General features: G+C 42.5%; 1 protein-coding gene across 1 annotated transcript in view; it reads left to right on the forward strand.

The window, feature by feature from the left end:
- The window catches only part of KY (kyphoscoliosis peptidase), a 93,923-nt gene that overhangs the window by 48,443 nt on the left and 32,718 nt on the right, over nucleotides 1–12,762 (forward strand). Inside the window, exons 8-9 of the mRNA XM_030216465.1 lie at nucleotides 1,811–1,919; nucleotides 7,454–7,571. Of these exons, the coding sequence (XP_030072325.1) occupies nucleotides 1,811–1,919; nucleotides 7,454–7,571 (227 nt within the window). The remainder of the gene's footprint in view (nucleotides 1–1,810; nucleotides 1,920–7,453; nucleotides 7,572–12,762) is intronic.

Consider the following 12,762-nt stretch of genomic DNA (forward strand, 5'->3'; position numbering starts at 1 on the left):
AAAAATTTTGTTAAGTGAAAGTAAAAAAGATATTACCTAGTATAATACTTTTTGAATAAAAAGTAAAAGTATCACAACTACAATGAATGCGACTATTGTTAACATTTTTATCCCCAAAACTTTATTGCTCTACAATTTAATCTACTTTGCTTTTAGTAAAACTAAATTTTTCAAAATGACTCACTCATGTGAGTCATTAATCCAGCTCAACTAAAAAGGTGTTCAACTGCACTAGCAGAAAGTAGATTGTTAGTCTGATAAAAAGTTCCTTCTGACTAGGTCTGCAGGTTTTGATCACAAGAATCTCTGAAACACTTGACTTTCATATAGCAAAAGATTCATTGTCATCATTATTGTCATATCACTTGCATCTTCATTTTTATCTTTGTTATCATTGCCCTGATGTCCAATTACAGAAAAGCTTTCACAAAATTGGAATCATTGTCTGTTGTTCTAACAAATTTTGTCTGATGGAAAACTTTGTTAGAATGTTTTTGAGAACTGATGTAAGAATATCAAATGTGTGGGAGCCCTTCAGTCTCAAGGCCACAAAGCAAATTTCCTCTCTAAAGACTATCAATCCAATGGACAGTCACTGCAATGTAAAATTTTCCATGGGTTGACCAGCAGTCTCTGAAGACATATCAGTTCTCCAAGAATTGCAACCAGCTTCATAAGTATATAAGTATTGCCATACTGGGAAAGACCAAAGGCCCATCGAGCCCAGCATCCTGTTTCCAACAGTGGTCAATCCAGGTCACAAATACTTGGCAAGATCCCAAAAATGTACAAAACATTTTATGCTGCTTATCCCAGAAATAGTGGATTTTCCCCAAGTCCATTTAATAACGGTCTATGGACTTTTCCTTTAGAAAGCCGTCCAAACCTTTTTAAAACTCCGCTAAGCTAACCGCCTTTACTACATTCTCTGGCAACGAATTCCAGATTTTAATTACACGTTGAGTGAAGAAATATTTTCTCCGATTCGTTTTAAATTTACTACATTGTAGCTTCATTGCATGCCCCCTAGTCCTAGTATTTTTGGAAAGCGTGAACAGATGCTTCACATCTACCCATTCAACTCCACTCATTATTTTATAGACCTCTATCATATTTCCCCCTGCAGCCTTTTCTCCAAGCTGAAGAGCCCTAGCCACTCTAGCCTTTCCTCATAGGGAAGTCATCCCATCCCCTTTATCATTTTCGTTGCCCTTCTCTTCTCAGCTTCATCCTCACTTAAAAATGACCCAACTCATGTTTGGCTGGAGACCAGTAACCAATTCAGGAAACAGTCAGCTGAACTGTTCTCATAGGTTATATTCACTGAACCTCAAAATTTAAGATGAGATGATCCACTGTTTGCGTGATGAGGTTTGCAATAGCAAAATCCTGTTCCCAGTTTTGCTGTTTCATTTGGTTTACTGAGGAATCATTTCATCTCACTTCTGCTTTTACTTTTTACTTTTAAATGCAAGCATAAAATGTAACTGAGTAAAAGTAGCAAGAAGTGGTGAAATTATTACTTTAGTAAAAGTTAAAGTAACAAATGTTATCCTGTACTTCTTTATAAGTAAAAGTGACAAAATATTTACTTAAATACAGTATTACTATCAGTTATATTTATTAGTTACAATACAACACTGGACCAGAATAATTTCAATTAGCTTTGGAGGCATAGGAAAAAAAATCACCTTTAAGGATCTTCCAGCTAGCTCATACATTTTCCAGAGGAGCTGGTTCTTAATAATACATATGAAATGGACCATTCTTGTATCCTCTCTTACTAAATACACATCCTTCTTTCTGACAGGTAGATGTAACAAGCAGTATTGAGGACCTGGTAAAGGTTCTACTCAAAGAAGCCAACACAGACCTAGAAAAAGTCAGAGCTATCTGGATGTGGATATGCCATCACATTGGTAAGGCATGGGCTGAATGTCTAACAGCATCCAATGGCTGTTATGGTTATAGTATTATTTTATGCCAAAAAATACAAATTGATACATGACAGATTTTTTGCCTTCCAATGGAGTTTTCAGTTTTTGTTAGCTCATCCTTTAATCTTCTAGTGAATGGGTTCACCAATAACCCTTCAATAATTATGCAAGGCACTGCTTATAACATTTATCAGTTACATCTTGGATAGCATCATCATGGTATAACTTGTTCCTTAATAAAATTTAGAAGCCCTTTTACTAAAGTGCGGTAAAACTTGCAGTTATCGCAGCTTAACGTGGGAATTTACTGTGTGGTAGCTGCAAATTTTATATGGCCACCAGTGGGGGCAGAACCAGCATTTTCATATGCAGGACCCACATTAAAGAGCCAAATAGTGCATGGTATGTGGCCCCAATTAACGTAGGAGCATATAACGCCTCCTAGTTAGGAAGTGGTAAGTGGTCCCTGAATTAAGGGGCCCTTTTACTGAGCTGCAGTAAAAAGTGGCCTGCGGTAGTCTGGACATGGGAAATTGGTGTGCATTGGGCCATTTTTTTTACCATGGCTAGAAAAAAATGACTTTTTTTAGTGGGGAGGTAAATGGCCTTATGCTAAAATTAAAAGTCGCACACAGCTATTTACTGCCTGTGCCCTTACTGCCACCCATTGATCTAGCATTAAGGGCTCAAGTGCTTCTCATGTGGTAATCAGGCAGTGCACGCCAATGTGGTCATGCTTCCAATTACTGACAGGAATTTAGTCCCGCAGTAGAAAATAGAAAAATATCTTCTACTAGGAATCAGTGCACACCAACTACAAAATTATCACTGGGCGCCCATGCTAGCCTAGCAGTAGTGTCAATTTGGCGTGTGCTACCCACACATTAGCCCTACTGCATCTTAGTAAAAGTGCCCCTAAGTGCACATTAGCCAGCTAGTGCACAGTAAATACAGAACATTACCTGGCTAATGATTCCCTGCCCATTCTCCACCCATGCTATACCCTTAACATGAAAAGCACTAACAACTAGATCCAGTAAATGGCTCTCAAATTTGGGCACTGAAAAATGAGCCTCTCCCATGGCCATGCCCCCTTTCAGTTACGTGCTAAAACATTTGCACACACATCTTTATTTTTTATTTATTTATTTTAGTTTTATTTGTTACATTTATATCCCACATTTTCCCACCTATTTGTTGGCTCAATGTGGCTTACATAGTACCAGAGAGGCGTTGCAGACTCCGGTGTAAACAAATACAAAGTGATGTGGCAGTAAGACAAAGTTCATGTGGCACAGCCACACTAGGGAATCGTACAACGGAAGATTTGTGTTATGTCCATTACAAAATATGTCCTTTACAAAATAGTGCTTAGCAAGGTGCAAATCCAAATTGTTGTCAATTAATGCCAATAATTGATGGTTAGCACCAAAATTTTAAGTGCCATTTATAGAATCTGGGGGTTAATGCACTGCTTACCACATGGTAACTGCTAAACTACCATAAAACCCCTTACCACTGTTGTTCCCTAGCAGTTACCGTGTGGTGCCTAAAAGTTAAGCACTGAACCCCCCCCCCCCCCCACTTAAGTGGTATTCTATAAACCATGCCTAAAGTGCATCACAGTTTATAGAATACCGCTTCAGCGTAAGGGTCGCGTGTAAATGTAGGCATCGTCATTTGCACCAACGAAAATGTGATGTAAATGCCCGTGCTTAAATTTACCCTTGGAGAACCCATATTCTACATTTATGCATATAACGCAAAACTACGCCCCCAATCTGCTCCAAAATGCTCATGACCCTCCCATTTCTGCACCCCTCCCTTTTTTGGTGGCAGGCAAATGTTAGGTGCGGACCACGTTTGTTCCAATGAAATCTAATTAGTGCCAATAATTGCTTGTTTAAAAGCAATTATTGGCACTTCTCTTTTGCTTTTCTGAGTCAGGATACAATATTTTGTCCCTACTAACATCTATGCTGAAAATCAGCCAAGTTCCAATGGACCACAGAATCACAATGGGTTTCTGACTACTTACAAATGTCTGTCGTCCTTGTCTTTCTCTTGGCTCATCCAGTCCTAATACTTCTGTTCATGTGAAGATCGATGCCTCAGATATGGTGAGGAGGACTGTTATCCCAGTGGCAGGGGCTTCATCAGGAACTGTATTCATGTATGTTCCTCTCTAGGACTCTTTCACCTGTGCAGCTTGACTATGAATTCTTAGTCATAAAGGCAGTTTTCCAGGAGTGGAGGCATTACCTTGGGGGATCTCTTTACTTATAGGTACTGGCAGATGAGAACAACCTTCAGTATCTTTGGTCAACAAAAGTTCTTAATCCGTTTGGCATATGTGATGGCACTATATGGCTTCCAAATTTTATATTGCCTAGGAACTCTGAATGGAAAGGAAGATGTTCTTTCCCAAAAAGGGAAACATTACCTTGATACACCAGTAGTAGAAGAAGTCCTTCCCCTAAGATCATTGATTTTTGGTAGATTGGTTAGAGCTACTTTTGTCCCCATTATAATTGCTCTAATCCAGAGGGAGTCAGAACATTCCTAGGAGGAAACCTATATAGGCGAAGATTCTAGGAGCTGTGGGGGAGGTGTATGCTGAGAAAGGCAAGCTTGGTCCAGAGGAGAGTGGTGCAAGCTCAGGAAGATTTGGGGCAGGCAGCCAAGCCCCTAGGAGTACTGTGGTAGCCACCCAGATACCATTCCCCCACCTGATTAAAGTACAGCTAGGAGCCAAAAGGGAGACTTGGAAATGTGAAAGTGTGACATAACTCTAAGAAGAAAACCCCATCCTCATGCAGAGGAGGAGTCAGAGGAAAACAAATAACAAACAAGCTCTTACCTGAGAGATTTACTAAGGTGAGGGAGTTTGGGGTTTGATTTCCAGATCATGGATAAATATGTTAAATAGCACCAGTCCCAGTATAGATCCCTGTGGCACTCCACTAGTCACCATCCTCCATTGAGAGAAATAGTCATTTAACCCTACCTTTTGTTTTGTGTCCAATAACCAATTTCTAGTCTACAACAGAACATTACCTCCTATCCAATTACTTTTTAATTTTCTCAGGAGTCTCTCATGAAGAACTTTGTCAAAAGCTTTCTGAAAACCTAGATATACTACATCAACTGGCTCACCTTTATTGACATGTTTATTCACACCTTTAAAGGGATGAAACAAATTAAACCATGCTGACTCTGTCCCATTAAATCATGTTTATCTATGTGTTCCATAATTGTATTCTTTATAACAGTTTCCACTATTTTTCCTGGCACTGACGTCAGGTTTACCGTACTATGCGCATTCTTTGCTATAAAGAAGTCAAGTGTTTCAGACAGAGATTCCCTTGATCAATACCTGCAGACCCTGTCAAAAGCAGTGGCGTAGCCAAGGGTGGGCCTAGGTGGGCCCAGGCCCACCCACTTTGGGCTCAGGCCCATCGAGAACCAGCACACCTATGATGTGGCTGGCAGGGATTCTCAAGTCCCACCAGCTGAAAACTGTCCCTTCTGCATACCTGCAGCAAGCAGCGACTGATACATACCGTTCACTCCAGCCCCACAGACCTATTCCCGCCTATGCGGAAACGGGAAGTTGCATCAGTGGGAAGGCTGTGGGGCCAACATGAGCAGTGTATATTAGTTGCTGCTTGCTGCCGATGAAAATCTGCTATTTAAAAGGTATGCGGGAGAGGGGGATGTTTGACAGACCATATGGCATGCAGGCGAGAGGAGAGACCAAATCACCTGTGGGACGGGGTGGGGTTCTTCTGCCCACCCATCTTGGGCCCAGGCCCACCCAAAATTGGATGTCTGGCTACGCCCCTGGTCAAAAGGCATCAGTAACATTGCAGTGTGGCCTGATTTGAAGGAATTTTATTTATCAGACTGTAAAATCCACTTCCTCCTAGTGCAATTGTTGAATCTTTTTAGCTGTGCTGGATTAATGACTTACAAGTGCACTTGCATGAGTGACAGTCATTTTCCAAAATTAAGGGGCCCTTTTATTAAGCCGCCTAAGCGTCTACGTGTGCCCAACATGCGCCAAAATGGAGTTACTGCATGGCTACTGTGTGGCTCTTGTGGTAAATTCATTTTTGGTGTGCATCAGATACGCACGGCCCAAAAATAATTTTTATTTTCTGCTGCGCGTATCAGACACATGCCAAGTGGCACTTGACGCGCATAGGTCATTACCGCCCGGTTACCGCATGAGACTTTACCGCTAGGTCAATGGCTGGTGGTAGGGTCTCAGACTCAGAATGGACACAAGGCAATTTTCATTTTGCTGCACATCCATTTTTGGCAAAAATTTTAAAAAGGGCCTTTTTATAGGTGCGTTGAAAAATGATTCTGCATGCGCCTAAAACCCACGCCTACATTACTGCAGGCCATTTTTCAGCGCATCTTAGTAAAAGGACCCCTTCGTTTTACTAAAAGTGAGGTGGATTGAATTGTAGAACAAAAAAGTTGTTAGGATAAAAATGTTTAATAATAGTTGCATTAATTGTATTTGCAGTACTTTTACTTTTTACTCAAAAAGTATTTATTAGGCAATAACTTTTTTACTTTCACTTAAGTAAAATTTTTATTGTGTTTTTCACTGTACTTAGTATTAAAATATACATTTATTTTAACTTTTGCAGTATTTTGACCTACACTGCAATTTAAAGTTGATAACCCTAGAATTAATGCATAACACAACAAGTACTTCAGGTAAATTGACTCGGATTGGAACCTAGAATTCTGGAGAGACTGGGGCTGATAGTCAGTCCATGGAAGGCAGCCCGATTTACTCCCATGTTTGGCAGTGAGCCTGAATATTCAATGTCGGGCTGTTTCCACTGACCAACATTGAATATTCGATTTATTTTTGGCTAGTTTAACTTTAACCAGCGAAGCCAATATTCAGAGCTGGCTGCTTAAGTTTAAACCAGTCAAAGATAGACCTGCTATTTCAGTGCCAAACTTAGCCAGTGAAGCGCTGAATTTAAGCGGATATCCGGTTATACCATCTGATATAACCAGTTAGCCACTATTTAACCGGCGAGGAGCCATTTCTGGCCTGTTAAATAGCACTGAATATTGGCGGGACTGAGTCTAGAATTAGACTGGAGATACTAATTGGAAGATGAAGACTAAAAAAGCAGACTGGTTAAACAATATATAAAAACTAGTTTAATGAAACAAAACCCAGAGGTAGGGGTTAAAACAATGCCCGATGTGGCCAACTTTCGCCCTCAGGCTGCATCAGGGGTAAAACTAAAAAAGAGGGGTCATGGAAATGCACCCCTTAAAAATAAAATATATTAGAACCTCTATGCTTGTTTCACTGCTCAGCATCCAACACTCCTTAATGCTGTGTTCCAGCGTTCTAATTGGAATACATAACTTCAAGAATACTGGAAATAGAAACTCTCACCATACACTTTAACTATGGAGATAGAAGATCTTTAAAGTGGAAATTCATTTGTAACAGTTTTTTCTCTGTTTCCTAGAGTATGATGTCATAGGCTATAAAAACACAGCAAATGCATTAACTAGTCCGATCGACGTTCTACAGTCTAGGAAGAGTATTTGTGAAGGATATGCTGGGCTCTTTGAGAGAATGTGCAGGTAAATGAGAATATATGGCATTGAGCCACCATGGCTGAATCTGTTTCTCCCTAAACTATAACCTACAGTTTTTATTGTAGGAAGCAAGGGCCTGATATTCAAAGCTGGTTGTCTGGGTAGTAGCACTTGCTACCTGGATAACTAGAGCTCACTGGGCTTAGTCAGCGATTTTTAGAGGCACTATCCAGATAATCCTATTGAAAATCATGTCTAACTGCCTTGGCATTATCCAGGTAGTGCTGAAGCGGTCCGTGGGTGGAGCTACGATGGAGCCAGAAGTCATCTGGGTGATGCCACTATTCAGCACTGGCACCCAGATAACTATCCAGAGAAGTTAGGAGAGCTTAATAATATAGGGGCTCATTTTCAAAAGAGAAAAATATTTAAAAAGTGACATATGTCTGCATTTGGACATTTATCTCACAAAAACGTCCAAATCAGTATTTTCGAAACCTCTTTTTAGATGTTTTTCTCTGAAGTCCGACAGAAGGACGTCTAAATCTCAAGGGGGTGTGTTCAAGGTGGGTCTTGGGCGTTCATAAGACTTAGATGTCTTTCAGCCATAATGGAACAAAACAAAAACATTCAGGACTAAAACTTAGCCATTTTGAGCTAGACCTGTTTTTATAATGAATAGCTACAGTGGGAATTGAACCCACTACTCCAGGATTAAGGTGCACTGCACTAACTACTAGGCTACTCCTCCATGCCACACAAAAAGATGCCCTTACGCCCCCCAGTGGTCACTAACCCCCTTCAACCCGCCCCCCCCCCCCCAAAATGTGATTACTTGCCAGACTCTGATGTTATATTCAGGTCCATTAGAATAGCATGCAGGTCCCTGGAGTAGTCTAGTAGTGGTGCAGTGCACTGCAGACAGGTGGACCCATGCTTCTACCTCCCCCTACCTGTTACACTTGTGGAGGAAACTGTGAGTCCTCCAAAATCCACCAGAAACCCACTGTGCCCACATATTGGTGCTCCCATCACCTGTAAGGGCTATGGTAGTGGTGTACAGTTGGGGGTTGGGGGGGCTCAGCAGACAAGGTAAGGGAGCAATGGTGAGATGTGTATCTGGGGGCATTTTATAAAGTCCACTGCAGTGGCCCCAAGAATGCCCTATTGCTTTCCTGGGATGTCACTTTCCCACTATTTTACCTGATGCCAAGCTTTCTTTTTTTTTTTTTTTAATAACATCTAAGCCTTGTGTCTATTGTTTATCAGTAGATTTGGGCTTTGAATTCAGATCTATAGATGAAAAGGAGGTCTCATTACATATATCTAAATACCGGAGTTCTATTTTTCCATACTTCATAGCAAGAGTGTACATTCCCTAATTACCTGTCCCAATGCAACTGAAGCTTTTACTTCCTCAGTGCATGTAAATGGTTTCTTCCCTGTGTGGATTCTCTGATGCTGTGTGAGGCTTTCTTTCCAACCAAAACTTTTGCCACACTCAGGACATGTAAATGGTTTCACTTCTGTGTGTATTCTTTGGTGCATTGTGAGGTTTACCTTCCGACCAAAGCTTTTACCAGACTCTATACATGCAAATGGTTTTTCTCCTGTGTGGACTTTCTGATGCACTTTGAGATTTATATTACAACCAAAGCTTTTGTTTTATTCTTAGTATTTTATTGAGTTAGTTTACAGAAGAATAACATAGAGCAAATCAGAGTTTGAATAATATTGTACATACGTAAAGAATGCAAAGAGGAAGGAAAGAAGAAGACAGAAAAAAAGGGGGAGGGGGGAAGAATCTAATGCTTCTCAACATGCATCTTTGAAATAAGCCAGTAACGGAGACCACTTCTCCTTGTATAGGATAAAACGGGGTGATTTTTTAGCAAGAAAGGTTTCACCACACACATGTGAATGGTTTCACTCTATTGTGTATTTTGTACATTTTGCATTTGTACATTTTTATTTGAAAATGAACCACACAATAAAACGTCCAAATCACAAAATGTTTTTCCAAACAGCATTTTCAAAAGGAAAAGATAGACTTTTTTTTTTGTAGAAAATGACTTTTCCTATTCTGATTTTGGACATTGTACAAAAAATGTCCAAATTCAGACTTAGATGTCATATCCAAAAATGCCCCTTGTGCATTTGACTTGCCCAAAATCACAGGGAGCAGCAGTGGAAATTGAACCCATGGTGCCAGGATCAAAGCCCAGTGCACTAACCATTAAGCCACTCCTCCTCTGTTCTGGATGTTTTGCATTTGACGTTTTTTTTTCGAAAATGGACCAAAAACAAAAATGTCCAAATCACAAGATGTCCATAGTATTTTCGAACACAAAAGATAGACGACTATCTTTTTTGAAAATGACCTTCTTTCCTGTTCAGAATTTGGACGTTTTTGTAAAACATCCAAATTCTGATTTAGACGTTCTATCGAAAATGCCCCTCATAGTAACATAGTACATGATGGCAGATAACGACCTTTATTGTCTATCCAGTCTGCCCAACAGGATAAACTCATAGCATAAGGTATCAGGTAATGCTTCATATGTATACCTGATCTTGATTTGTCCTCAGGGCATAGACCTCTACCCGGCACTGTCCTTGTTCTCCAACTTCCTTCCTGAGCTGCAAAATAGCAGTCTTAACTTGTCTGGATAGTGGTCTGGGTACCAGTGCTGAATACCAGCATTACTTAGATAAATTCCAGTAGCCACTTTATATTCAAATATTGAGCACCAGTATCTGGGAATGGCTTAGGAGTCCTTTTACTAATGTGCACTGAAAAATGGCCTGTGGTAGTGTAGACTCGTGTTTTGGGTACGCACAGAATAATTTTTTAGCGCACCTACAAAAAAATGCCTTTTTAAAATTTATGCTGAAAATGGATTTGTGGCAAAATGAAAATTGCCGTGTGTCCATTTTGGGTCTGAGACCTTACCTTAAGCCATTGACCAAGCGGTAAGGTCTCACATGGTAACCGGGCAGTAATGATTTACACTGTAAAGATGTGCACCTCTCCGTGCTGTCTGCTCTCGACCTGCACCTCTCCGTGCTGTCTGTCTTCACCCACACAGGAGACCTCCTCTGGAGACTGATGCCTTTTCCACTCAGCTTCACCTTGAGTTCGCTAGTCCCCCAGAACCCGCCTGTAGTCAGTGGGCCCTTCTGCACACTTCCCTGGGGATAAAATTATGGCCTGGGTCCCACCAACCCTCTGCTCTTCCCTTGGTTTCAACTTTCAGACACGGTTATTCAACTGTCAAGGGTAGCAGGGATTCTCTGATGTCCTTGTCTTCAGGGAGTTATTCAACAACAAGGGCCTCCCTGCTGTGTCACCTGGTAACCGACCCCCCCCTTTACCCGTTCTTCTGGTGGGGTCCCCAGGTCACCCTTTCTCTGGAAGATAGCACAGCTTTCTCCGCTTGCAAGAATATGCAAATTAGCTGGTTGCATGTAAATTCAGTTTATTAGCTAGGTTACAGTCTTGTGGGAACCTGGCTTGCCCACTATTAATCTGTTACTGCGATTCACCCCCTGAGACCATTTACTGGGGACATCTGGGTCTCAGGGTATAACAGCCTCCTCCCCTGGATAGGACCTTCTTTATTCACATTAACCTTACGGTCCTATCCTCCACCCCACGGCTGTTTGTTCACTTAAACACTTCAGTAGCAATTGTTCATAACCCCAGTACCCCGTGCCTGGTCCCCACCAGGTAAGTACCTCTTTGGGTTTGGAGGGAACCTTCTCCTGACCTTTCTCTTGAGCTCTACTTCAGCAGGCCTCTTTCTTCAGTCTTTCTGCTAGTAATCCTCAGGCTCTGGGTGTTGCAGGTTCCCCCATCTTCACTCCCCTCCCTTGGCTTAGAGGATGCTTTTATAGGGTGCCCAATAATCCATCCCACCTCTCTTTAGGCCTCTCCCCCTGCTTCCAGAAAGGTCTGCACCCAGAACTCTCTCCACCTTTCCAGCTTCCACTCAGAGAGTCCCCCTGGTGGCCTCCCCAGGGAAGTACAGGTCCTATGCCACGAGCACCCCCTAGCCGTTCCTTCTGGTCACTACCATGGACTATACTCTTTGGCTCCCTCTAGTGGCCAGATCAGGGCATTTTTAGGTTTTCCATGGGAGAGCGCCCTCTGGCGGCCTCCTCATGTAAGGGCAGTCACTGTGTTTATCACATACCCCCACCCTTAAGATATTGCTGCTCCCTCAAATCTCTTCTTTGAGGAGCAGCAATTCCTGACTCCCCCTAACTCATCTCGGGGTCAGGTTCCTTCTCTCCCCTATCACTTAGGAGGGATTCTCAGGAAGGCTTTGTACCCAGTGGTCCGCCTTACCACAAAGGCTCTACTTTGCTCTAGGGGACCTTCCTCTGTAACCCCTAGAAACTCAAAGATCCCTAATCTTTTCTTTCTACGCCTTCCTAGGCCTCGGCGTCTAATCTCTTCCCCTACTATCCTAGCCCATGAGTACACCCCCTTCTTCACTGTGGGTTTCGGGCGTGCTTTCTTATGGCCGGATTTTCTTACCCCACCAGGGCAACTTCTAAGCCTACCCTCCTGTTGTCTACCACCCCGGGCTGTACTACGCCCACTAGGCCCTGACTGACCTTTGTGGGTTGTGTGTAGGGTTCTAAGTCTCCTTTTCCCTGAGACTTTTAAGTGTTTCCTATTCCTCCCTTTTGGACTAGAATAACCACTTTTAGCACAAGACTCCCCCCAGCCTCTGGGTGATGTAGCCTCCTCCTGGCACCCTTCCTGAGCCGGTGTCCCCTGCCTAGGAACCATTTCCTCTCCCGACTCTACGGTGCGGTATCTGGGCCCTAGGATCAACCCTTTCTTCTGGGGCCCGAGCCTTTCCCTCCCCTGGGCAGCCTCTTCCCTTTTCTGCTTGCCCTTCTGGGGTTTCTCACACTCCTTAAATTTCACCCCACCCCTCCGTGTGGGTTTAACAGGGCCCTTCGGACTCTCCCTATCCTGGCCCCTACTCATGGACAGGAGTTGACTGACCCCTCCTGGTCACTCCTTCCCCTTGAGCTTTTCCTGTAGGGCTACAATGCAGGAGTGGGCTTCCTGAAGCTCTCTTAACCTCCCTTGCCAGTCCTGGAAGAGCACATCAACTGCTAGGGTCAGCACTCTGCACCTCTCTTTCATGGCCTCCCTGCATCTTTCTGCCCTTTCTGTGGTCTCTTTGGCTTGCTGTCTCTCTACAGCCCACTCAGA

Source organism: Microcaecilia unicolor, chromosome 10 (genome assembly GCF_901765095.1).
Source record: "Microcaecilia unicolor chromosome 10, aMicUni1.1, whole genome shotgun sequence".
Taxonomy (NCBI): Eukaryota; Metazoa; Chordata; class Amphibia; order Gymnophiona; family Siphonopidae; genus Microcaecilia; species Microcaecilia unicolor.